This window comes from Heliangelus exortis, chromosome 1 (genome assembly GCF_036169615.1).
Source record: "Heliangelus exortis chromosome 1, bHelExo1.hap1, whole genome shotgun sequence".
NCBI lineage: Eukaryota > Metazoa > Chordata > Aves > Apodiformes > Trochilidae > Heliangelus > Heliangelus exortis.
In genome coordinates, this window is record NC_092422.1 from 173,295,563 (window position 1) to 173,323,335 (window position 27,773).

A 27,773-nucleotide genomic window follows, 5' to 3' on the forward strand; every position below is an offset into this window, starting at 1 on the left:
CAGTAGTCAGATAAGCTGCTCTTCACTTTTGCAGTGAGCCTACTCCAGTGCCTTTTGTTTACAATTGATGTATTTGCTTTTTGCAAGCTATACTATTGCAGCATGCAGGTGTGTTTACAGAATCCAGCCCTTAGTGAGAATTGGTTTTGTTTTTTCAGGATTTTTATTGCATTTAGCAGTATTCTTTAATTTTGTAATACTAGAATATTTCAGTCACTGTATAAATGTGTCTACACTAGAGTGGAATCAATTCTTCTCTGTAATAGTGGGAACAAATCTGTAACTCATGTCTGTTAAGCAGCATTTCTTTCTACCTTTTGGATGCATTGTGCCAATCTACAGGTAGATAACATGTATAAATTCAGTTCATCTAATGGTTTAATTCAGGTTTATGGCTCCTGTATGTCTCTGGAACAGCATAAAATGGCCAGGGATTGTCTGGTGAATATTGTGGTCCAAGATTTCCTTAAGAGGCAAAATGTCTTATTTTACTGTTGATCTTTAACTGCAATAAATCTAATGGTTGATTGTTTGAAAGTCAAGTCCATTATTACTTAAATAGTTGTCTTAACTTGTATAGCTGCCATGTATTCATATTCGACATCTCCTTCATGAAAACAAGAGGAATGATTAAGATAGCCCTCGGCTAGTACTTAGATATTTTGTGAAGTACGGAAAAAATTGTGTATTCCAGGTTACCTATATATTTATATATGAAGTAAAGAATTCTTTCATTAGGTGTCTGTCATGTCAGTCTTTGAATTAGTTCTCTAACGAACCCAGTTGCTGCTTAAATAGCAGTTCCTGACCTCATTAATACAATTTTTAAAGCCTGTATATTGTGTAGAAAGTTAAAAATACATGTGAGATGGGACTACAAGTCCCAAGATAAGAAAGTGTTCTGAATTAACATAATAATTTTGCATATGCCATACATACTCTGAAGTAATCAATTAAACACTGTTCTTTCTGCAGACTTCTAAATTTTCAGAGATTTACTTTTTTCTTTTCTTTTCAACAGATATAAGCTTACCAAAATCAGCAACAATATGTTACACAGCTGCATTGCTCAAAGCCAGAGCTGTCTCTGACAAGTAAGTGCATAAGAACCACTGTCCAGCAAAATCCTGATTTAACTCAAGATTTCTCTTAGCTGAGCCCACACCCTAACAATCTGCTGGATTAGCAGGGTAATTCAGTCCTGCAGCAAATTCGTAAAATTACTTTACATATAACAAAAATGTGCAGTGATCAAACATTGCACTTCAAATATAACAGCAGAAGAAAAGAAGAGAAATAGCATAAATTCAATTCTTGTTTCAGTTTTATATATACTACCTGGGTGAGCTTTGGCTTCCTAGGTAGTATAATGAATATACAACTAAAAGGTGGTGTGTGGCTGAACCTCTTCAACTTTATGTAAACATGACCACAACAAGGTAATAAATAAATGTGGTAGCAATGTTGTCAATGTTGCTCATCTACTTAAATAGTGGCAGGTGGATTTAGCTTGACTATGTCAGGGATACTGAGAGGTAGATGACGTTCGTATTTTTAGAGACACAAGTATCTGGTCATTCCTGCTATGATTTTCTCTTGCATCTCAACCTTTCAAGGTGCTGAGCACATCTACTTGATGCCTGTGGACTTAGAGCACTGACCTGCTCTGAAAGGGTGCTCAGCTTCTTGTGAGATGGAGCTCAAAAATCCCAATTCTGCTCTCAGATGCCTTCACACAAATCCCAGGCAGAGTTGTGTCTGTGCACCTGAGGGTCGAATGCCTCCCTAAAGCTGGAAAGCAAGTAGAGTGGAAAGCCATTTTCTCAACTGACATCCTGACAGTTTTTGCTTTTAAAGTGTATGTACACATCAAGATCTAAGTAATTTTCTTTCATTCTTTTTATCCTGTAGATCGCCAGTACCTACTGCAACATCTTTCCTCCCTACACAGCGACTCCAGCTTGGGAGGGCAGGGCTAAGGTTGTCACAGCTTTCCCTGTGGTGTCTGCCTGCCAAGTACAGCTCTGGAGTTAGCCGTGGGGTGTGAGGTGAGAAAGAGATTGCATGGTCTGGTTTTTCATTCATTGGGGCAGATGATTTGCCCACAGTTTGGGCATGCTACCCTCAATGGTGCTGTGGCCAGTAGACCACCCGCTACTGCTGCTGCATCGTGCTCCCATCCCAACCTGACCCAGGGGCATTGGGTTGGGAACCTCCCTAAAACCTCCCAAACCTGTTTTTAATAAAAACCCTCCAACAATAATTTGGCATTGGTTTTTTTTTTTTTTTTCCGTTTCTTTTTTCTGCATCTTCAGCCTTAAATATGCCCCATAGCAAGGTACCCAGAGCAAATTTAGATTAGTGACAGAGAAAGGACTGTTTGAACTGACTTTCTGCTATGATTAAAGGCAAAAAAGCTTTCCACTTCTGCTGGGATTTTTATTGGCCTTGATGTAATAGATCACTCAGAGTTTCCACTTACTATGGAAGTTCAGAGAGCATAGGAAGTTGACTCAGTTTGGTTACATGGGCCCATGTTCTAGATTCTTTTTCTGGCTTTTTCTTACTGGCAGTTCTGACCTTATATGTTTGTTTCTTTGGTTTTGTAGATTTTCTCCAGAGGCTGCCTCGAGGCGAGGGCTGAGTACTGCAGAGATGAATGCAGTAGAAGCTATTCACAGAGCAGTAGAATTTAATCCACATGTGCCAAAAGTGAGTATGGATGAAGCTTTATCTGGCAGCTGTAACACTGCTGAGGACCCAATTACTGATTTCTGTGTTAACCTAATGAGCAATATTGTGGAAAAGGGAGAAAACAGTGGGAAGAGAAACAAGCTGATAGTATGCACAGGTTTTTTAATTTGGGATTTCACATTCAGTGTCTTCTGCTCTGGACTGTGCAACTTGAAATTTTAGCTGAATGAGTTCGCTGTGTGAGCAATAATTACATGGTTTATTGCAGTAGTCAGTACCACCAAATGCTGTGCTGCAGGACAGAATATTACATAAAGACAGGTTATTGTTGACAATACAGCAATTAACGATATACTTCAAAATAGCATGCTATACAAAGGAACCTATGTTTGAAGTTCATGGCATGCTTCATATAAGCTGCAGTAGTAATTCCTTATGCAGCACCCTTTCATAAATTTCTGAAAATACAAAGTTCAGAGATGAAGAATTGCTGAGATCTACAAAGTAAGAAAAGGAATCTATGTTCTAATTCCCTCTCTAGACATGTATCTTAGCATTAAGAATCTTGCCCTGGGGCTACTAAAAGCTAAGATATTTTATTATTTCATCACCTGATACTCAGTATTGCAGTCAAGTTCAGTGTAAAAGCAAACTAAAGGCAGATGCCTTTTGGCCCTTGGAATCTGCCTCTGAACCTCACTTCACAATCCTTTGGACCAGCATTGCCCTTGGAAAGTAAGAAGCCTCTACTGGAGAGCAGAATACTGGTGTGTGTTAGTGTAGGGAGCCTATTCATTAGGTATAGCTGAACACCAAGTCTGATCAAGGTAAACCCAAGGCACATGGATTCTAGAAAGTTCATTCTCATGCATTGCAGGAATTAAATATTACCTCAGTGAGCTGTATCTCTTATGCCAGTCACTAAGAAGCATGGTTTAGCTATCTGAAAATTAGGCTGTTTGTTTTAATAAAATCATCTAGACTTCCTCTACAGGCAGTGGAAAGAAGGAACTATCTTAGACTTCTCTAGGTCTAAACAGCCTTTCCCTCCAAGGTGCTGTTTCTACATTGACTATGAAAGGAGCAGCTATTTTCCAGTAAAAGCCTCATTTTTATACAAGCTTTAGGTGAGATGAGTCCCTTTGTATTATTAGCTCATTGTCTATTTTTATGCCAAGCTATAAAATGAAAATATTAAATGAAGTCTGGTTCCAGGACTGCTTCTGTGGAACTGGTTACTTTCTTCCATCCCAGTGGTTCATGCACTAACACAACCACTGATAATTCTGTTCTGCCTAGTTGCTTATTTAACTCTCTATTCCAGTCCTGTTCTTGGGTCAGCTTTTCTGATCATTTTTCTGAAGCCCAGTTACAGTGTTCTATCCTTGCTGTCTGAAAAATAAGCTATCTCGCAAACAAAGATATCAGTTCAGCCTGCCATAAGCAATCCTTGGGATCCTGTTCCATTTTCCTTACTTACCTCTAAGCTTTTGATAATTCTTTCCATCAAAACCTTTTAAAAAAGATTTCATATTAGCAATTCCATGTTAACTCATGTTGTTTTTCTTCTCTTTGGATTAATTTGCATTTACTTATCTCATCACTGGACCACTTGATTACGAATGGAGATCTTTTTGGTTTAAGTCATTTGTGCTGGTTTGGTCATTTGTACAGTGGGGGATAGAGATGGTTGCCCACAGTAACCTCTCCACTTCTGTACATGTTCAACCCTGCTGTTGTCTCCATGTTCTGTGCTGCCTTTAAACTGAAGCCAAGTCTTCATTTAATACCTTTTTGCTTTTTCTATTTTTCTGTTTATACTGTAGAGCTTGCCTTTCTTTGTTGTGACCTCCTTTGCAAAATCTACCTTACAATAAGTTGCTTCATAACCTCTGTACTTCCAGATCTCCAAAGTCCTGCTTTTCTTGTAGAACAGGACTTTCACTGATTGCTTGTGACCTCCTTCTCACTAGCCAGCTTCTCTTTAGGTGGCTGTTCAATACCAGGCTGGTTTTCATGATACTTGTCACTTCTGACAAATATCCCCATGTATGAAATGCAGACGGTGTGTTACTTTCAGTACTTTAATGAAACTTCAGTCCTCTTCCTCACTTAAGTTTCTGAGCTTTTCAGTCGGTTCACACTGTTAATTGATGCCCTCAGTTTTTCAAAGTCTGTAATTTTGAAATCAAAAACCTTTATAAATATCTAAATTACCAGAACAACAAAACAGTAGTGGGAGCAGACACTCGAGGCTGGGTTTTAGTTCGAACTGTAACATTAAAACACTGTTGCCTAAGAGATTGATATGCAGCACTGCTGATTTCATGCTCATCCTTCTGCTATTAACTAAAGGATACTAAGGTGGAAAGAATATTTCTGGTTATAATTTTATGCACAGTATGGGTATTACTCCTCACTTTCCTCTCAGTTAGGATTGAAGTCATAACCAATTCATTCTTAATGAAGTGAAGATAAGTTTTAGTAAGCAGCATCACAAGAAATATAAGTGTCACAAAGCTAATATGTCTTCTAAGGTTCTTTAGTATTTAAACACTAATTGGTCTCTTGTTCAGACTGAGGAAGAAATAAATTGCAAAGGTGACAAATTATTTAAAGCATTCACCAAGTTCCAGCAGAAGCCTGGAAAGCAAGGAACTACACTGTTCAAGAGGGGGAAAAAAAGTGGTTCAATATGTTTTGGGTTTGTCTCAAAATGAGATTTTACTATTTTTAGTGCAAATCATTAACATTTAGAATTATCTCATAAAAAGATTATTATAGGATGTGCATTTTCAAGACATTTATCTGGAAATACCAGATTTTTGCTAATGAGGTTCTGAGACAAAGGGAATGCAGGGAGCAGACTGAGATGCTGCTGAGCTGAGTTTAGCAAGAAAGGGAGACTGAGTCTCCCATTGTGATCTATTGCAGGTTTCTGTGAAACAACCATGAGATTCTTACAATGCTGCTGATTTTTCTGTATGAAATTATGGGAAATTGATTGCAGAAACAGATTGCAGTCCAGCGTTCCATAGTGATATTGCAGAATCAGATGCACTTCTTAACAGTTTCTTTTGAATGTAATGAAAGATGTAGGAACCTTTCAAGATGAAGCAGTTTTAAAGTCAAGATTTCCCTCTTTGCATAGAAATGAGAAATGCTGAGAAAACACCTACCTTGCATGTAGGAACCAGTGTGTTTGTATGGTTCTGGGAGTCTTCTCAGGATGTATGTCATGAAGCTGGCATACCATCTTGGTACCATCTTTGATTCCATATGACTACACGTACCTTGGGGTTTATTTTTACACAAAAATGCCTTTTAGAGAGACCTAACATGGCTGACAGTCTTTCTTTAGGCAGCAGCCTTTCTAGCAAATAACCTTTTGACACAGGTCTCTTTATCCAAGTCTCAGCCATAGGTGACAAATTCTCATTGTTTTTGAAATTCACTGGGGTCAAGATGTGACATGTGAGGTACCAGAATTTGGTTTAAGTGAGTTAAGGTAATACAGTGCAGCCTGCCAGATCTCTCCAGGAGTCTGGGCAGCTGACCTGGCTGTGCTGTTTCTGGAAACCCAGCTGGGCAGGTTAAGGCCAGTTCAGATCTGTCAACTATCATCTCCTCCTTGACTGCAGAGAAAACAAATTCACCGTCAAACTGCACAAGACTTCTCATTCTGAAGACATCTTACTTGTAAAGATGTCTGTGCTTGATTTTTAAGCTGCACTAAAAAAATATCTGATAGAAGATTTCTATCTACAGTTTGTCTTTTTTATGTTACTGAAACATCTCAGCTGTAGCACATTGCAGCTTTATACTTTGGCAGAGATAGCCAATGTAAAAAGAAAGCATTTCACCAAGCAGAGTTTTCAGTGTTTTCTTTTTAGTAGAAAAAAAACCCATAACCCGTAACAGATCAACATAAGCAGTACAGCAGGAAAGGGAACAGAGCAAAGAGCTCTGAGTTTCAATATGAGAACATTCACCACAAATTGTATCACTTGTTTGTCAAAGCTTGTCTGTATTTTTTTCAACCATCTTTGTCTTAATTGTGATGCTATGGACGAGTATTCTTCTGCTTCACTGTAGAGAGTTTTGGTCCCAAGAAAATGTGCTGACCCTCTCTGACAAGATGCTGCTCAAAAACTTAAGAGTTAAACAAAACTGCCACTGAAACAGCTGAGATATCACTGTAACTCTGGAGGCTCTTGTATGGAAAAGAGAGTAGTACATCCTGTGTCATGGAGAGTACGTAATTTGTGGCATGGATAGGGGAAAAAGTATGTGTACACGCACAAGATTTTATCAATCTTATTTATATGTTGTGTTTGGAGCTTCTTCATTTATATGTAATTAAACTATCCCAAGGTAATGCTGATAAAGTACCACAGGGACATTGCTCAGTTGTGGAACACCCTTTCTGAACTGATCTGCAAGGTCTCTCCCTGCATTCAAATTCCTCCTGAAACGCTCCCCCTGCATTCAAACTCCTCCTGAAACACTCCCCCTCTTTTTTGTGATCTGTGAGACACAAGTTATTCAGTAAAGGCAAAGGGAAGAGAAAGCAGATGATTGTCCATATTTTGAATTGTTAAAAGTGATTCCAGATTGTGCTCTGCACACAGTTATATGGGTTTGCCATGTAAGCCAATAGATGAGTTGATTTAAGGAGGGTACCTATTGAAGTTGCTGCATTTGAATTGGACAACTTAAATATTGAGATTACTTTAAGAAATGCCAACTTTATGTGTGAATGGTTTCTTAAGAGGGCATAACAAACCATTGACCTAAACACTTTTAAAGATTTAGCTGTTCTTCATTTTGTTTCTCCTATTTTCTTGCTTTTTTTTTTTTTTATATATAAGAACTGTGTCTGTCTGTATGATTGTGTGGTTTCTAGTAAGTTGCTAACAGAAACAAATAATGCAAACAAATTCATAAACCAGATGGGAAATGAATCGGCTCTGCACACCCCATGATATTACAGAGAAACTATTCCAGACATGTTTAAGAAGGTTTTAACTGTTCACTGAGGCACTGATTTGGTTTTGTATCTTCAGAAAAAAGACGAAACTTCTTAATTACCATCAATCCAATGAGAATTTGTAAGGTGACCTGAAAGGGGCTTCTCTGGGCATGTAGAAGCCAGAATTTTGGAGGTGTTTTGAGCTTGTGCTGTTCATCCCTCTGGGAGGGGGGGAGTTCCTGTTCAAACAATCTTAAATTCTCATATTCTGGCCTGGAGGGATGCTGTCACAGGTGCAGGAGTGACTATTGCCTATATGCAGCCTGAGCTGTAACTTCAGAGGCAAATTGCACAATTGAGGAAAAGAAGGAAACCTTCCTGAGCTAGGTTGATGTGTTTTATAAATGGGTACTGAAGTACCTCATTAATGTGGAATGTTGAAAGCACTCCCAGAAGAGAATTAGTAGCCAGAGTGCTGTCAATATTATGAAATAAATAAAACATATTCAATCAGCTCAAGTAAGACAAATATAAACTCCACCACGCTGCACTTCAAGGTCCACTGTCATCCTCTAATGCTCATTAAAAGGCATATTCCCATATGGATACAGAATGCCTGTATCTGACCAGTGTGTTACAAGGTTGTGGAACTGGCACAGAGCCCTCTGTGAAGCATACAGAGAATACTGTTACCTTTGTTGTAACTCCTAAAAGATGGGGTTTTGACAAGAAAAAGTTTCAGGTAAGAGGAGAGTCCAGAAAACCAAAAAAGACTACGAAAAATATGCAAGCCAAAGCATTGCAGTGGAGAAGGGCTGATTGATCTGTTGGTGACAGAAATCATTGCACAACTTGAATATTCACTCATAATTTGATTAAGACTAGGTCATTCTGGCTGAAATTGTCTTCTCTGAGCTGATTCCATTTCTAAAGGAATGTGATAACCCCAGTGGTGGTGACATGCTGTGTCCTCTTCTAGTTAAACTTCTTCATTTGTCATTGAAAAAGAAAAAACCCAAACAAATAAACTTGAAGATTGGGCTTGCTGTCTTCATTATCTCGGTGATGTCTTGTTCTTTGCTAAATTTAGATATTGAGCATGTTACCCAACTCTCCCTCTGAAGTGTATCCATGCTTGGGTTCTCAGCTTTGTCAGGATGACTGGGCTCCCATCTTCTGTGTATTCAAAATATGGAAAAGGTAGTGAGGTTTTAAGGGTTACAGTTCAAAGGGAGCCTTTCAAGACATGCAGGTTGTTTTCTGATAAAGTCATATGGACTTCACAGTGGTGTGAGTTTTAGTGGTATGGTAAGATCTTGTGGCCATTAGTCCTGTAACGACAAGGGCTGTGCTCTGGACGGAGGCCTTTGGAAACATTGAGATTTAAATAGATTGCCACCCTTGAAGCCTTTGGTGGGTGAAGAGAAGACTGTGCCTGGGTAGTGCAGTATCTTTGATTAAGTGCAATAGCAGCCTCTTGGAAACTACAATCAGATGCCTTAATCTGATTTTTAGAAGAGTTTTGAGATACTCGTTGCACACAACAGTCCATCAGGACTGCAATTCACACATTATCTGGGCAGCAAAAGGACTTCAGCTTATTGGATAGTTTTTGAAGAAAGATCAGTTGAATTTCATTTTACTGGAATTTGTCTGCTTGTCCAGTCCAAAATGGTTCAGGGGAACTCTGTTGATTTTCATGGACAATCTGCTAGAAACCCAGCAGATTGCTGGGACTCAGTCCTGCCTCCTGCCTCCCGAGTATCTGGGTGTCAGTAGCCTGCAGTTACCATAAAAAGGGGCTGTCCTTGGCTGTGCTGTCTCTTATGTAGACCCTGTGCCCTGACAGCCTAACCTCCAGGAACCTGAGTTCTTGAAATCTTGAAATGCAGCAGTGCAAGAATGGGTAGGACTTCCTAGGACATCAAGAGCATTCTAATTTTCACGGACAGTCATAACTCATCTTCCATAACAATTAAGCCCTACCTACAGCTAGGTAGCTATTACTCCTGTTTACAGAAGTTAAACAGATGGAGGCCTTCAGGTGCCCTCATGCAAAGCAGATGTGCCATTTCCTTCATTAGCTCTATTCTGTAGAATTTGTAGAATTTGTATTCTGTTCTTGTAGAATTTGATCTTTAAGTTTCTGGAAGACTGTGATGTGAGAGCTGTACAGAGTGTTCCAGGCAAGGCTGTGTAAAATTAGCATTCCTGGTGGAAATGCCCCCAGAATAAATTCATTGACAGCTTGTATGCACAAAAGGTGTGGCTGACCTTTGCACATAAACCAAAAACTATTATGAGACTTGAACCATCCCTCAACTTTGTGTGGGGTTCTTCTTGAACATGTCCAAGCCAGATTATGGACTTTTTGTTCAGGCAAGTAGCTGTCATTGAGTAACAGAGGAAGGGCTGTTACACATTTTTTAATTGAGGAGCTTTCAAATATATGTTTTTCTTTCTGAAACTGAGAAAAATGCAGACTGAAAAGACACAACTGAGTGAGGTCTAAGAATAGTTTACAAGTGTTAAGATATATCCCCCTACCTTGTATTTCCACTTGATTTGTTTTTAATTACTGATAAGGAGCAATACGTAGGAATCAAAATAACAGGTTTTATTTTAACAGTCCTAGAAATAGGACATTCCTTCTTGTTTTTTCTTTTCCTACAAATTGTGGCATGGTCTTGGGGTTGTGGATTTTTTCCCCCTTTGATTGAAATATTTAAATACTTTCTCATTTACTTTTAAAAAAAATTGGAAAGAAGAATTAGATTCTAAATTAATAAAACGTAGAAACCTGCAGCTCTTGCAGCTGTATTCCACTCTGCTCAACACGTATACTGTAGGTTTTTTAAAGGGTTGCACATCCATTAGGGCAGTGAATAAGAATGTTTGCTGTATCTCTGTAAGCCTGGCAGCTCCCTCCTTCTTGTCAGAACTAAAGATCTTTTCAGATCTTTATACCGTTCTCTCTGTCATTTTTAATCTCCTGTTCTGTCTAATAAATTGCAGCTTCCTCTACTAATCCACTTTCTCTGCAGTTTTCTCAAATTTTTCTGAAAGGCTTTTGAGAAAATCCAAGTATCACACATGCTGCTCCCACTGCTACTTCAGTTTCTCCTCCTTTAATATAGTTACTTGCATCAGAAATATGGATGATTTCTCTTTCCTCTTTAAATCATTTCTCTCTTTCCCAGGGCTGACAGTTCTCTACTTCGATCACAGTCTCTTCAAATCTTTTCCCTGTTGCTGGCTCCCACCAGGCTTCTTCAGGCAAATGGGTACCTAGCTCTAGCTCCATGACATTATGCTGCCAGTCCCCATTTCCCTCAGGCCTTTCCTCTTCTGTTCCCCAAGGATGTTTTTATTTCTTTCGCCCTCTCTTCTCCACTTTTCAGCACTAGCTCACGTGCTGAGCAGGTGCTCAAGCATGCCCTGCAGTCTCCTGTTCACAGAGTTGGTGTTTAACAGGAGCTGGGGGAGGTTAACACCACCCACATCTCTGTCTCACCTCTGGTGTCAGATTTTTTTTTCTCTTGGGTGCCTGCACTGGGTTGTGATCAATCCCTGTGTCCTGCAGGCCTCCTCCTTCTAGACCAAAGCAGAGACTTCATAGAATCATAGAATTGGCTGGGTTGGAAGGGACCTCAGAGATCATCAAGTCCAACCCTTGACCCACCGCTGCGGTTGCTAGACTATGGCACTGAGTGCCACATCCAGTCTCTTTTTAAATATCTCCAGGGACGGAGAGTCCACTACTTCACTGGGCAGCCCATTCCAATGTCTGATCACCCTCTCTGTAAAGAAATTCTTTCTTATTTCTAACCTAAACTTCCCCTGGCACAACTTAAGACCATGTCCTCTTGTCTTGTTGAAAGTCGTCTGGGAAAAGAGACCAACCCCCACCTGGCTACAACCTCCTTTCAGGGAGTTGTAGAGAGTGATGAGGTCTCCCCTGAGCCACCTCTTCTTCAGGCTGAACAGCCCCAGCTCCCTCAGCCTCTCTTCATAGGGTCTGTGCTCGAGGATAGGCACAGAGGCCTTAATGAAATGGAGGGGCTGCAGACTCTCTTTTTGCTAAGCATTAACCATAACTTCCCTTTCTGAACCTTGTGATAGGGCATGCCAGTCTACTGCCAGACTCACCTGCTGCCTCTTGTGTTAAATAGTCTGGTGGGGAGAACATTTCCTCTTGGGTATCCTAGAGGAGAGGGACCATTTCATTATGCTGATGAAAAGCAATTAGCACACAGCTGGGAAATGTTTCACTTCTTGGAGGTGAACTGGCAAACAGGAGTTGATTGGACAGTGTTTACTTTCTGTCATTCTTTTCCCTGTGAAGCATGAGGATAAGGGGTGTCTTTCCCCTCTGCTGTATCTTTTCCCTACAGTAAGTGGACTGTAGCAACACTGTGATGAGATAATGTCTGCTGAACTGGCAGGGGTCTAGTTCATGGGCTGGAGAAGGAGGAAAAGTAACCTGCTTGAATAATGTCCAGGACCTGTATTTTCTCCTGTGGCATGAGCACTCAGTGTGTTTCATCCACGTCTGTTATGGGGTACCCAGTAATGGAGAGAATTGCTGGTGGGTTTAGTCAGTGGTGCTTTTAATTTCCATGCCATTTTCAGTAACTATTTTGAGTAGAAACTTGAAACATCCAGTATTTTTTTTTTCTGGAATTTAGGTATTTGTTACATTCTGTAGTTTGCTTTGGATCTTGTTAGTAGCTACCTAATGGCTGCCAACTTTGCATATTCATAGACCTAGCAACCAGTGATAGGGATGCAGTAAACTATGAGTAGTGCATGTTTCCTTCTAGAAAGACAGTGTGTATCAATATCTTCTATCTGCTTAATATCTCCTTCATTTTCTTATAAACACTTCTAATTAAAAATCTCATGTAATTAGATTCTCTTTTCTGCTTTGAGTGTTTTTCTGTCTCTTTTGATAGGAGAGACATCTCATTTTTAAATTCGCTATAGTGCCTGTACTACAGTTGAAGAGCAGAACATTAACCATCTGTCAGCATATCTTAATCTTTGGAATAATTCAATAATTATCTTCAAGTGCAGTTGGTGATGTTACACATTTGCTGAAACACGAGAGAAAGTACTTTAGGGAATTAGACTATTTCAGTGTGCATTGTAGAACTGCAGGCAGCTTTTTGTGTTTTTTATTACCTCTGAAATAATTGTGCTCTGCTTTTTTTATTGCAGTATCTACTAGAAATGAAAAGCTTAATTCTTCCTCCTGAACATATTCTGAAGAGAGGGGACAGTGAAGCAATAGCATATGCTTTCTTCCATCTTCAACACTGGAAAAGAGTAGAGGGGGCATTGAATCTCTTACACTGTACATGGGAAGGAAGTAAGTAACTCTCTTTCTTAAAAATCGGTTATTTTAATTGAATGTCATGGGAAAATAAAACCTTTTTGTGAAGTATAGTAAGTGGGAATTTTGGAGGTCAGTTATATCCTCATCAGCACTGAAGAATTTGAAATTCAAACTGAAAATAAAAACTTTGTTTAAATGGGAAAAAAGGTTCTGATTTCTTGGATTGTGTTTTCTGTGCAACACTGAACAAAACTTCCCATCTTTGTGACATACTTTCTTACTCATGGAGAAGTAGACAATAGTTTATCTTACTCATTCCAGAGTTGTAGAGATGTTTTTGTCATTATTTGAATGCTTTGATATTGCAAAATTATGAAAGAGCCTTAAAGCAGAAAAAAGCCACAAACGGTAAAAATGTAAAATACTGGTTTGATTTATACTATAATTTGAGAAACTGGAGTGAGTCCAGTGGGTGACCACTAGGGTGTATAGGGGACTGGAACATGTGAAATATGAAAAGACACAGAGAGGTTTGGTTTTATTCAACCTGTAAAAGACTTCTGGTGGGTGAGAGAAAACCAATTGCTGTCTTATGCCACCCTATGGAAAAATATTATGGAAGACAGAGTGAAAGTCTTCTCAGAAGGGAACAGTGGAAAGGCAGGAGGCAATAGACACAAGCTGCAGCAAGAGAGATTTCATTTAGACATAAAGAACATATTTTCAGAATGAGATAACACTGGAACAGGTTGCTGGAGAGTTTTGGGATCTCCATCTGCAGAGATACTCAGAGATCAAATGGGCATGGCCCTGGGCATTTGAAAATGATACAGCTTAAAGTATGAGGCTGAAATCATATATTAACCTTCTAACCTAAATTATCCTGTCCCTAAGATGTGCTCTCTCCAGGTTCCAGAGAATTTAAAAATGCCATTTAGAATCAGCCTCTGTGGGCTTGTTTAATGCAGATTTCTCTTTTCTGCTCTTCTTTCTTCTGTTCTCTTCATTTGCTGTTTTAATTTAGGCTTGTTGTAAAAGATACAGTTTGATGTAGTGATAATTCCTATGGAAAGCACTTAATATCTTTGTTGTAAAAGTGGCTTACTGTCTCAGTCACCATATAGGCCTGAACTTGCCTAATTTTCAATGTAGGCTCCCCGAGGAAGCACTGGCTTTCCTTTTAGGTGTATAGAACACTGTGCTCTGTAATCAATAAGACAGCTCTCTGGGGTTTGCTGTGCTGTTCTCTGTCCTACCTGCTTGCTCTTTTCCTGTTATTTCTTCCAGTCTAATATGTTCTCTGTCGTAGCTTCCTTCCCAGTGGCTTATTTTCAGTGGTTTGCTTTTAGTGTTTCTTCTCTTCCAGATGCTTGCAGAATCCCTTTAGTGCCCAAGGCTTATTGTCCCATCATTTTGGAGCAGCATTTTTCAGGGAATCCTGAATAGATTTTCCTTTGCTTTATCAGGCTGGAAGTCCCTAAGGGGCTGTTCACAAGGGCCAGGTTTTGGCACAGGAGGCTGGATGCCCTGCTGTCCTCCTGCCACTTAGGAAGTCTAGTCATCTGTGCCTGAAGGCAGTGTGGGGCATTTCCATCTAACTGCATTAACTCATTCCTTTCCTTATTACTTCTGCAGAAATCTAAGTATGTACTTTGCTAGCTAATATTTGCATAGTAGCCTGTAAATTACTGTTGCATGGCCTCTGAAGAAAACTCCATAATTAATTTTGCATACAGATTTCAGAGAGAGGTAAACAGTGCACCAGTACTCAATAATTTTATTCAGATTTTGCACATAAAGATTCCCATGGATTTAATGCTTTCACCAATATCTGTCCCAATAATTATAACTTTTGGTCCATACCTTAGTCTGGGTGATATTCCTTACAAGATGGGGTGAACTGTTTATGTCACTCTTTTTGTCCTTGACTTGCAAAAGATTTTCTTGGCATCCCTGCACAATCGTGAATTAAAACCAGTGTAAACATGATGGAGGAATCCAGTTTAATTAACTCCTAGTTAAACAGTCTACATTCAATACATGGTCAGTTTCCCTTGCTTTCTCCCCAGTTTTTTACGTATTTGCCACATTTTTGATGAATACAAATCTTTTTGTCTGTTTAAGTAGCAAGTTTCGCTTTGTAGCTTGTACGTAGGAATTTAATGCTCACTTATATACACGATTCACTTCTGACCTGATAGGAGTTGGGCAGAATTAAGTGCATTAAGTCAGTCACTTGGGGGATACATTTTGAATGCTTATGAGAAGAATAAGGTCACTCCTAATTAAGACAGCCTCTAACAATATTTTTATGGAAATGCCTTTGTGATCTTTTAAACTCCAAAATTCTCACAGAGTGTCTTTCCCAAACTGCATTCAACAACTGAGAAAAGTGAGGTTATAAAAATAATCCTCATCATCTCACTGGAATGTTGGTTGTTTCCTGCTCCATCTTCATTGGGTCAGAGTACAGTGTTATTTGTAGCACAACTGGCACCACATAAAACGTGGTTCTGGTTTTGGGCCAGGTGCTCTGAACAGAAGGCCTGTAGTTTCAAGTGTAACAAAATTTCAGAAGACTCTGAGGTGCTTGTTTGTCCCTGTCATTTTCTGAACTCGTGTTGTGTTTCCTATTCTTTGCATGAAGAAGAAAATCCAAGGGGTTCTCAAATGCTATGGCAGCACATGGTTGAGGCAAACTGCCTCTGTGCTACCTGAATTGATAGGATCAGATAATTCTGTAACAGTAAGGCAGGGAAGTACCCATGTAAACACAAACTGATGCAGATGAACCAGAGCATTTTCTTCCATGGCTGATAACGTTGCTAAATGAACTGTTGTGCTGTAAGGATGCCATATTTGGTCTCATGTCAAAAATGACTTCTTAAATTCAAGAAGATCTCTTCAGACATTTTTTGCTTGTTTTGTGAAAACAACATCTCTACTGTGCTGTACCTCACTTCTAAAATTTATACAGGGCTTCTAGGACATCTGCTGAGGAAAATATTGCTTCAGTGACTGATGTTCATAGGAGCAGTGAGAATAACATGCTGATGACATTTTAACTGTGAAAATATATAGGATAGAGGAAAAGGATGTCTTGATTGCACAGCTATAATTCAGTCAAATATTCTGATATTTCCATAAACCACACTCAGATGGCCTCTGACATCATCACTGTCCAGATTTAGTAATCCATTTCCCTCCCTCTCTGGTACTATTTTCAATTTTAAAAACATACATGATTAAGTGTTATTTAATCCATGACCTGAAGATTTATATTGGAAACCTGACTTGATCAGGCTATATTTAAAAAGAATGCATGTGAGGAACCTGATTTTAATTATTCAGTATTAATCTTTGATTGCCAAATATAAAATGAAAACCTGACTGCTGGAAAACTAGTTCTCTGGGCTTAAATCCTGAGTGTTACCTGGTTTGCTAGAGTATGATGGGAAAAAATAGTGTACTTTTTTCTGTGCAAAACTTATGTTATGCTTGATGCACACAGATTGTGAGTATTGGCCTGAATTCAAAGCTTGGCTGGTCATTTTTGTAGAGTGTCTCTCTTATATCAGATGCACTTCTTTCCCCTGAAATTTAAAAATTCTGCAGTCTAAAAGGCTAAGACAAAATATCTAAGTTTGTCTATGGAATTTTAAGTGTTATGGGCTCTGATCATGCGAATATTTATGTATGTACTTGTAATTTAGTCTCACTTCAGGCTCATGAATTTTCACTCAAGAATAAACATAAACATGTTCTGGGCCCCTCAGTTCAGGAAGGATATCGAGGTCCTGGAGCAGGTCCAAAGGAGGGCAACCAGGCTGGTGAAGGGACTCGAGCACAGATCCTATGAGGAGAGGCTGAGGGAGCTGGGGCTGTTCAGCCTGGAGAAGAGGAGGCTCAGGGGAGACCTCATCACTCTCTACAACTCCCTGAAAGGAGGTTGTAGCCAGGTGGGGGTTGGTCTCTTTTCCCAGGCAACTCTCAGCAAGACAAGAGGGCACGGTCTCAAGTTGTGCCGGGGGAGGTTTAGGTTGGACATTAGAAAGAATTTCTTTACTGAGAGAGTGATCAAGCATTGGAATGGGCTGCCCTGGGAAGTGGTGGATTCTCCGTCCCTGGAGATATTTAAAAAGAGACTGGATGTGGCACTCAGTGCCATGGGCTGGTAACTGCTGCGGTAGTGGATCAAGGGTTGGACTTGATGATCTCTGAGGTCCCTTCCAACCCAGCCAATTCTATGATTCTATGTGTTAGCAGGATTAAAAGCTAAGTGTGGATTTCTATTTTGGCATTTCATTAAGCAATTTATGCTGTTTGCAACCAAATACAGATGTTATGGTTGGTCTATGTTTGTTTTTCAAAATCGTAAATATAGTTAAGTATGTCCAGCTACTGCCACGCTTGCAGTAACTTGTGCACGGTATTTTTTTTCTTTTCAGCTTTCAGAATGATCCCCTATCCACTGGAAAAAGGACATCTTTTCTACCCTTACCCTATTTGTACAGAAACTGCAGATAGAGAACTGCTACCATGTACGTTCAACTTTTTTCTTATCATTGACATCAAAGAATTGTTTACCCAAGTCTTGCAGCACTGGTTTCTGTTGATGTTCTTCAAATTGAATATACTGAATTAGAATAATTGGGTTGACCATGAGTCTCTGAAGCTTCTGTGACAGTTTGAGAAGCAGCTTCTAGACATGTTTCATAGTAATTAGCCATCTCCATTTTTTTTGACAGTGTTGGGAAAGGGAGAGAGATTACTGAGGAGACATAATTCAGATCTGGCTATTCTTTCTTGTCATGATGCTGGAAAATATGTCTGATCTTTCATCTAGGGTAACATGCCATCAGACCAAAAGCACAGTGGCACAGCCTTGTTCATCTTTTGTAGACACATAATCTACTTAAATTCCAAGGCAGGATCATACCTGCTTGAGAAAGGCTGGATCATTAACACAGTTGTTACTCTGACAGGTTATTCTGATGTTTTCTGAAAAGCAATCTTAAATACCAAGGAAGGGTTTCCTTTTATGTAATGGACGTGTATGCCATTAGAGAGAGATTGATGTGCTATTACCTTAGTCACTTATTATATGTGCTTATGGCAGGTATTAGCAAAGCACCAACAGCATTTCCAGTGCTTGGCAAGGTACAGCTATAAAGACAGATCCAGCTTTGGGGAAGAATTACACTCCAAGCTGATGGGACTTCTTGCAGTGCATGCAGTGAAACACAAGAATGCAGAGGAAGCATCAAAGCAGCCAGTCTGGCACTTACACCTCATTCCCACGTGTTTTCTCTTTGAAGTCAGTGGGACTTTGTGTGCAAGGCGAGCACACACAAGTGCAGAGGGCTTTGCAGGGTCAGGGCAGAGGAGGCAAATACAAGTTCATCCAAGCAAGGAGGTTGTTCTCTCACTTTCTCTGTCTTGAAGAAGGAATACGGAGAAATCTGTTCAGGAAAAACTAAAATGTAGCTCGCTTCTGCTGCAGAGGCTTGATCTGAGGGCATTTACATTCTTTGTGGTGTTTCATTCAGAACCTCTCTGGTTTGAGCTGTGAAACATGTTGCCATTTTTTATAAGCCTATGTGAGCAAACATAGGTGAGAATAATACAGCAAAAATCCACTCGTTGTGAGTCTCTCCTTCACAGTACGTTCTTGCTGTTATTACACAGAAATCCTTGGCAATGGGCAGCATCTCCCCACCCCATTATAATCACATGAATTATAACAGCACCTCTTATAGAGTGCTCTGATTGCTTTACTCAGAGGGATGCTGAGCTGGGGAGAGTGGAGTGTCAGGATATTTAGGAATAACAAAGTCACTCAGAATAGCTCAGCATTCTCTTTTTAGATGCAAACCTAATCATTCTCCTCAAATGTTAGAAGCCAGGGACTTGTTTAACAGCATATGCAGCCAGTGCATTCTGCTCTGGCAGTTATGGGAAATGCCTTTCACTGCAAAATCTCTTGGGTTTGGGAAGGGTTTAACATTCCGTGACAGACACAGGATTGGTTAAAGCACTTTTGCATACCTGTCCACACCCTTTAATTGTGTGTGTTTTAAAGGAAAGTCAGCTGAAGTTTTATCAGAACACTGAGGTCTGATAGGCTATCTGAATTAAAAATATCAATCATAAAACTTTTCCCATGACTGGGTAATAGACTGGAACGACAAGTCTGAACCTGTGTTAAAAAGCTAGTGCAAAAAACTGAGCACAAGAAATCTTTGACTTATAAAGTCCATGATTTGGTATTTCTTGATCTCTAAATTTAATTTAAATCAAAGAGGAGTTGCAAATAATCTGCATTATATCTGTGTTTCTTCTTAAACTGAATGAATTAGCAGACAAAAAATTACATATTTTTAGTTTATAATATTTCAATTTAGACTCTTATTAATTCATGCTGTTGGTTTGGGAAACTGCTTTACTCCAGATGAATGCAGTCATGGATATCCTCCTGTCATGTTGCTGGATTACACTGTGTTTTTATTGTCTGCAAGTATGAGATGAGATGAGAGCTGATCACTGAAGCAAAGATAGTAGGCAAAATGGAAGAGTAGTGTTTTCTGTGTATAAATAGTCACAGGACTGAAGATGACTGACACAGCAACAGTGTTGATCTTAAACGTTTCAGACCTTGTATGTGTTTCTTCCTTCAGAAGCATCTTAGGGTGTCTCTGACTGTTTAAACCACTAAGAATATTGGTTTGGTTTTGGTTACTTAAAATTGTTTGTTAATGTATAATGCATTTCCCTTTCCATCTTTTTTTTTTTTCTTTTTTTTCTACAGCATTTCATGAAGTTTCAGTTTATCCCAAGAAAGAGCTTCCCTTCTTCATCCTTTTCACTGCTGGGCTCTGTTCCTTCACAGCCATGCTGGCCCTCCTGACACATCAGTTCCCAGAGCTTATGGGAGTCTTTGCAAAAGCTGTGAGTATTCTCTGCTGCTGCTCTCTCCTGGTACATAAAGACACAGATGCAGGAAGAGCTGAGCCAGATATTGCTGGGTATTGGATATCTGCATGTTCAGTAATAGAAATAAAACATGAAGTGATGTCTGAGCAGGCAGGCATTTGAACAACTGTTAAGGGAGCTAATCAGTAAAACACACTCCTGGCTGCCTTCTCTGGTTTATGTGGCTCTTTTCTAGGCTGTATCTCTTACGATTTTCCCACAAAAACACTTGGTGGGAGAAGGGAATATCTATGTTTTCATATATAATCTGATAAAATAAACAAATAATGGTTTGCAGAAATCCTTTATTTTGTGTAGAGTCATAATGATTGTGCCATGCTTTCAAGTGCATTAGAGACTATTAGTATGAGGAGGAATAGAGTGTACTGTTAACCAGGGCAGATTTCTGTGTTCTTTCTCCAAACTGCATGAAGGAAGTAGTCTCAGTATTTCCCTAACTTTCTTAAATATATCCAGGGAAATCTCTGCTAATTCTGCTTTTCTAACTTTCTTAACTGTATCCAGGGAAATCTATGCTAATTCTGCTTTCTTAATCCACCAAAGATAAATAAATTTTAGAGGATGAGGGAGATAAGTGGGAAGGGCCATGAATTATGCTAAACCATGCTTTTTTTGCTTTGCACAACCAAGAACATTGCTGCTCCAGTGTGCTGGGATATGAAAAATCCACTTAAATAAAAGTTCTAGGATAATTAAAAAAGCTGTCTCCTTCTCCAAGAAATACTGAATATGCTCTGTTGTAGTATATTTTCTCAAATGTATTTTATCTCTTGTAGGTCTTGTGGTTTCCAAAATAGCCTCCTGGCTTTGTTTTTAGTGTGTTTCATGCTTTTGATTTGGGGGGGCCGTAAGGGGTGAGGTAGAGGAGGCAAGGCTGAAAGGCTTTCTCAAGTCCCAGGTTTTTAAGTACTTTCCCAAACTCCTTTGCAAATGGCAAGTCTCCCTTTGCAGGTGAAACAGATCTTCTACCACCCAGGCTTATGAGTCATAGAGGTCTGGTACAACAACAGTTCTTGCATCAAGAGTTTTCTTTCATTAGCTCTAGACAACAAAAAATAAGATTAAATGTAGCAAAATATACCACTTCTGTCAGCAAAAAGTGCTGAAATGTAGCTGAGATATTATTATTTTCTTTTGTTTTTTGAGATTTGATGGACATTGTGTGTAACTTAGGCTTAAAGATCTGAAACTATTTTGTAAAGTTTATTTTTTCTTTTTTCCTTAAGTCATAGAAATGCATGCCCCTTGTTTTGGGGCTCTTTTGATGTAATCTGAATTTATCTGATACTCACAGCTAATGACCCTAACTCTGTCCCCGTTAGCCTTGTTCCTTGTGTCAGCCTCATGTCCTGAACCAAGAATATATCTCAAGCTGTCAGCATGACAAGATTTTGGACTTAGTGCTCCTGCTACAGGCAGTGAGCCTCTGGGGTTGGAGAAAGTTGGTAGTCATCCAGCCATCATAGAATAGTAGCATTTTCAGGGCTGGAAGGGATTTTTAAGATCATCTTGTTCCAACCCCCCTGCCATGGGCAGGGACACCTCCCACTGGATCAGGTTGCTCAGAGCCCTGTCCAGCCTGGCCGTAAAAACTTCCAGGGATGGGGCTTCCACCACCTCTCTGGGCAACCTGTTCCAGTGTCTCACCACCCTCATGGTGAAGAACTTCTTCCTAACTTCCAATTTAAATCAACCCTCCTCTGTTTGAATCCATTCCCCCCAGTCCTATCACTACCTGACATCCTAAGAAGTCCCTCAGCAGCTTTCTTGTAGCCCCCTTCAGATGCTGGAAGGCTGCAATAAGGTCTCCTTGGAACCTTCTCCTCTCCAGACTGCATAACCCCAACTCTCTCAGTCTGTCTTCACAGGAGAGCTGCTCCAGCCCTCTGATCCTCTTTACGGCCCTTCTCTGGACACGCTCCAGCACATCCATGTCTTTCTTGCCCCCTTGTAATAGGGGCTCCAGAACTGGACTCAGTACCCCAGCATGTCTGCCTGGCCTGAACTCACCTGGCTTTGGTTCCAAAGCCACCTGGGGAGTAGAGTCGGACCAAAAGGATCTTTCCCTGATGTGTAGCACTGCAGCTGCCATTGGTGTTAATAGCACACATAACCCAAGTCTCTGTATGTGGTTGTTAAGTGCTGCATATCAGAGCAGGTAAAGCTCCTAGTTAGTAAAATAAGCACAGACAAATGGAATTGAAATGTAGGCTGTGTTACATGCATAAAGTTGGCAAGATTACTCAAAATCTCTGAACCTGTGTTGGATGCAGTTAGTACATCAGTTAACCTGTATTGTCACTTGTTTAGCTATGTCTTAAATCTTCATAAACCACCAAGTGCTACAGCTGAGTTTTTGTTGTATTTGGGAAAGGCAGAAATTTCACCTTTGACATTCGCTTGGGTTTTGATTCAGAAGGCTTGTTTTGTTGTCTCCTTTGGAAAAAAGCAGCCCAGGTGTATGAGGTTGAAAAAAATAATGGCAGATGTTTCTTTGAAATGCATCTGGAACAGAACAGAACAGGTTAGCCAGCCCTGGCCCTTCCCTTTCTGTTTTAAGGGGAGATTATTTCATAAATAACTGATCTCATACATCTGAAAAACGAATGTGTTGACTGCTCCTGTGGTTATGTGCTTTGAATTACTTATCCCTGTATGATTGGTACTCATTGTGATGTGCTGTTTCACATTGTGAAACTGCACATATGCTTTAATTTTAATAGGTGAAAATTATTCCTTCTCTTGTGCCTGCCAATCCCAAAAGCATTGCATGCATATATGGCCAGGCTTATATTACTGCAAGCTGGTATTTCACAAAAACTAAATAGATTAGATTAGCATGACTGGGTGTTGGGAACTGGCTTTGAACTATCCTCCAGGTATCATCTTTTTGCACCTTTTCTGTAGCCCATTAATCTAGACACTGAGTTATTTAAGAGCAGAAAAAGCCCTTGAGTGCTGAGGATCATGTGTGAGACTGCCAAAGGTGGCCTCTGCCTCCACTTGCTTTGTGAAGCCTCAGGATTCACAATCTCAAGGTGGCTGACTCTGCATATTACTGTACTCTATCCTACACATATATGGCCCCAACATAACTGTAATGTGCACAGTAGAATTAGTAAAATGTATTTCCCCAGATTTTGGGAGTGCTTTGTGTACCTGAGTTCTGAAGTATATAGCTGAAAGTGGGTTTTTTCCCTGTGGTAAAATGGTCTCTATTAACTTGATTTTTGTCACATATGCCTATCCTACTGTATTCAAACCTCCTTCAGTAGCACCAACTGTGTTCTGTACTAGAGGGAGGAGGTTAAGATAAATTCCAGTTAATGATGCCTGGTGTATGTAGCAGAACTGTAGATAACGCAGAACCACTTTAAACCTTCATTTAAAGAGACACTTTTTGTCTCTGAGAGTTGGTAAAAGACTGTTAAGAAAAAGCCCCTCTTCTTCAGTAGATTTTGGCTTGAACTTTTAGTGGCTTCACTATAAGCCTGGACCTAGGATGTGAGATGTTTGAAAATTTTTGTATTTCATCACTTTGAGCTTCATAAAATGGGGCTTTTGCTTGCTTTACTGGAAAATCCAGAAATCTGTACATATGCAAGGCTCAGAATTCAGAAAAGAAGTCTTTATACATTAATTGTATAATTTTTATCATGCCTGAGGATTTTACAGAGGAACAGAGTCAGAGTTTCTTGTCTTATCAGACAGCTTTCTCTTGAGGTGTGTTGTCTCCTGGATTTTGATGTAAATATGTGTCTGGTTTCTTTACAGTTTCTCAGCACCCTCTTTGCCCCTTTAAATTTTGTGATGGAAAAAGTAGAAAGCATCCTGCCCTCCAGCCTGTGGCACCAGCTGACAAGGATCTGAAGGAGCACGCCCGCTGACTGACTGCCATGACATCTTCTGTGCCAACTTTTTGTTGACCACAAGAAAGCATGATAAAAAAGGGAAGCAGTTCTAAGACTTAAAAACTCTTCATGGATTGTCTGTTCTCATATACAAAAACTGTTTTGTTGTACAAAGTACATTGATGTTAGGTTCTATTATATTTTGCCTTCAGAAAAGAAAAACTTAAAAATAAACTTTTGTGTATTGCAGCATTGCTGTCTTTTGGCTGCTTCTTCAAAGCTCAGATTGCACTTTGTTTTCTTACAAATGTAGGTGGTATCTGCTTCACCAGAGCTAGGGATGGCTTTCCATTTAGTTTGTGGAAAACCAGCAATAACTTCACAATCAAACAATGGTGGCACTGCCTTTTCTTAAGGAGTTCAATTAGGGTGCAGCCCTCACCCCTACAGTCTGGACGAGGCTTCTGGACACTTAAAGCTCTTTCTTAAAGCAGCTTTAGGCTCTCCAGGCAGTTGGGATGGCACATTGGGCTTCCAATTCCCATCCCTGCATAGAGGTCAGTTTTATCCTTGTTTGAATTTTCAATATTCCATGTACTTGCAGATTTTCTTCACATCAGTGTTAATTGCAGTATCTCTTTACTGCAATAAACACCCCTCCGTGCTTTGTTCTCTATCTCCAGAACAAAGCATAGATAACAGCAGAGAACTGAAGGCAGATCTACCTGTAGTGAGGGATCATCATGTCCATGTATTTCCTGCTGAGGTTTTATTGCATTACTAGTACTTTTCAATTATGAAAAAGCAGGTACTCTTTCCTGTACAAACTAAACAGCAGCATTATAAACAGTTGCTCGAGACCAGAAGCTCATTAACAAAATTGGTGTCAGCTCATGCACAATTAATAGAGAGGCTGGTGTCTCATCATTAGTGCTTACCTCAGGAAATCTTATCCTTGTGCTGTGAGAGGTTTAGACAAAAATATTCATTTCTAACTTAGGGAGTGTAGATGGAAACTTCCTGCAGACACCTCTGCTAATGCACGAGGCCAACTGTGAGATCAAGACTATCATCTGGAAGTTGAAGCAAGTAGTCCAACCTGTCCAGAACTGAACGCATGTTCTCACAGATGCCTCAAAGATTATTTTTATTCCAACTCTTCTTCCAAGTAAGGAAGCATAAGCCCAGTACAGTGGATCAAAAATGCCATTTTGCCAGTTCAACTTTGCTGTTTTTCAAAAAAAAAGTTGAGCAGCTCGAGGGATTGTGATCACCAGCAGATAAGTTTATCAGTGAAGAAATGAGTGAGCAAAGCCAAAACTCATTTATTACTAGCTGTAATAATCTGATAAAAAGGAGTGCACAGCTCCTAGAAGAATCAGATCCTTACCTTGAACTACAGGGAGCTTTTAGGAACTCAAAAATGTTGAATTTCAACTATTTATTTGCAGGATCCATCTCCCTTATTAGTAACAAGCCATGGATTCTATCTAGAAAATATCTCTGCAGCTTTAATTATAATTCTAGGCATCTGGGAGACTAGACAAGTCAGACAAAAGGATTTTCTTTTTCATTGGGCAGAATTTTTTGCCTTGGGCTTTTCTGCCTCTGACATGTTTCCTGTGAATTTAAGCATGGCTTACATCAAAAGGCAAACAGAGCCCGTGATTATAATGATGGAAAGCGTCTGGCTTAGCAAGGAGCTGAGCCTTCTGGAAATCTGCTTCAGACAATAATTCATCTGAATCATCAGATTGCAGATTTATGAGGGAGGTGGCTTTAAACCTTCACATTTTCAGCGTTCCTGTTTGGTTTGTTTTGTGGATTTTTTTTTTTCTTTAAAACCAATTTGGTGTGAACACTGAATACACAGACTCTCATTTTCCAGTGGGAGAGCGTTGCAGTCCTTGCCCTAGAATAAAGGAGGGAAAACACTGGGAGTTTTCCCTGTGTCACAGGGGCCTACAGAAGGTAAACATCCAGCTGCACCCCTCACAGCCCCAGCCCCAGCTGTCACCACCCAGAGACCTGGGAAACCTCAGCAGCTCAAGTTTAGGCACAGTGTGCAAGGGAGCCCCCAGGTGCCACCCTGCATCCCGCGGAGCTCCTGTCTGGTTCCACCACCAAGGGAGCAGAGTCACCCCTCAAACAACAGAGGAGGAGTCGTCATCATATTGGCTCATAAACACTGGCTGCTCTCACATGAGGAGATCTTACATTGTGAAGCCACATCCATTCAGTCAGGCAAATGAGCTGTTCCACAGTTTGTGATCACAGCCCATGAGATGCTGCTGAGCTCCAGCTAAAAATGCAAGCTCATTTTTATCACATCAAGTGGCAGGAGAAGCCTGCAGGCTCTTACAGGAGACCACAAAACCCTCTCTGCTCTCAGAGGTGCCCATCACCACCTGTCCATCACCTACACATGAAGACCAAAGCCCTTCCTGAAAAGGAGGTTGGAGCCAGGTGGGGGTTGGTCTCTTTTCCCAGACTACTTTCAACAAGACAAGAGGACACAGTCTTAAGTTGTGCCAGGGGAGATTTAGGCTGGATATCAGAAAGAATTTTTTTACAGAGAGGGTGATCAGGCAATGGAGTGGACTGCCCGGTGAGGTGGTGGATTCTCCATCCCTAGAGACATTTAAAAAGAGACTGGATGTGGCACTCAGTGCCATGGTCTAGCAACCGCACCGGTGGGTCAAGGGTTGGACTTGATGATCTCTGAGGTCCCTTCCAACCCAGCTAATTCTATGATTTTATGATTCCTAAGAGTGTGAAGCAACACTTCGGATTCACTTCGGATGAATCTTCCTGCTGCCACTTCGGATTCAGAGCTGGTTTTTTCCTAGCAAAAGCCCCCTCCCCAGCCCCAGATTTCCATTATTTCTCCTTGGCCACCATACACGGAGTCCCTCAAGAGGCTGAACACAAAGCCTGCAGGCAGGGACCACCTGCTGCTTGCCAAGTGCAGCTGTGATTGGGCATTCAGGCTGGATCCCCTTCAGCCTGTGCAGCAGAGTACCAGAAATGCAGCACTTTATTTCTAATTCACAGGTGCAAAACAGGTTACACAAGGATGGGACTTCAGGGTGAGATGCACAAAGGAGATCTAGATAGTTCTGCAGGGAAAAAAAAAAAAAGAAAAAAAAAAAGAAAAAAAAAGAAAAAAAAAAAAAAAGCAACAGAACAATTTGTCAAGCTACAGCACCTGTATGTCCTGACATACACCACACCACTCCTAAAAGTCATTCCCCATTTTCAATGCAATAGATGAAAACTATACTCTTTTTGTGTGTGTGAAATTTCTCCTAAAATAACTTACTGTCAGAAAAGAAAATGGTGGGGCAATCCCATGAAGTTTGGCAGGCAACCAGTTCAGAGCGCTGCTAGATTCTGATTTCATGCACCAAATTAAGGGAACTCCCTCAAGAAAATTGGACTTCATGTTTAAAAAAAAATGATTCCTACAACCTTCTGCCTCAGCTAACATTATTCTGACACCAAACTGTCTACCTAGGGACAGCTGTTTCCTCTTCATGACTAAATGCATGAGTAAATTTATCCCATGGACCAAAACATAGGATTATTTAATTTGTCTTCTTTGACTTCCATTGATTTTTTTTTTGTTTCCTTGATTAGCTGGATGTCAAAGAGATGCCTTTCCTAGCAATATTTACATCTCTGAGTGTCTTTTTCTGCTAAGAAATAGCAAAAAGTCCCAGGAGTGCTTTTTTCATGGGAGAGGCAGCAGAAACAGTGAGCTGTCAGAAGCCTACATACAGCTCTTTAAAAAAAACCAAATCATGAGTACAAAAAAAAAAAAAAAAAAAGGCAATCAAATAATGGGCTATCTCAGCAGTTACACATTTGTCATGCTATTAAATATTCTGATTTTCCTCTGGTGAAGCAAAGTCAGTGGAGGCAT

General features: G+C 40.1%; 1 protein-coding gene across 4 annotated transcripts in view; it reads left to right on the forward strand.

The window, feature by feature from the left end:
* Window positions 1–24,097, forward strand: part of ST7 (suppression of tumorigenicity 7) — a 147,213-nt gene extending 123,116 nt beyond the window's left edge. For 3 of the 4 annotated variants that reach the window (XM_071733701.1, XM_071733702.1, XM_071733703.1), the window contains exons 10-15: window positions 1,022–1,094; window positions 2,610–2,712; window positions 12,887–13,037; window positions 17,453–17,545; window positions 19,813–19,952; window positions 23,772–24,097. In XM_071733701.1, the coding sequence (XP_071589802.1) occupies window positions 1,022–1,094; window positions 2,610–2,712; window positions 12,887–13,037; window positions 17,453–17,545; window positions 19,813–19,952; window positions 23,772–23,867 (656 nt within the window). In that variant the 3' untranslated portion in view covers window positions 23,868–24,097. Of the gene's footprint in view, window positions 1–1,021; window positions 1,095–1,911; window positions 2,049–2,609; window positions 2,713–12,886; window positions 13,038–17,452; window positions 17,546–19,812; window positions 19,953–23,771 lie in introns of those variants that run through there. The other variant, XM_071733704.1, reaches the window with a different exon arrangement.
* The last annotated feature ends 3,676 nt before the right edge of the window (window positions 24,098–27,773 follow it).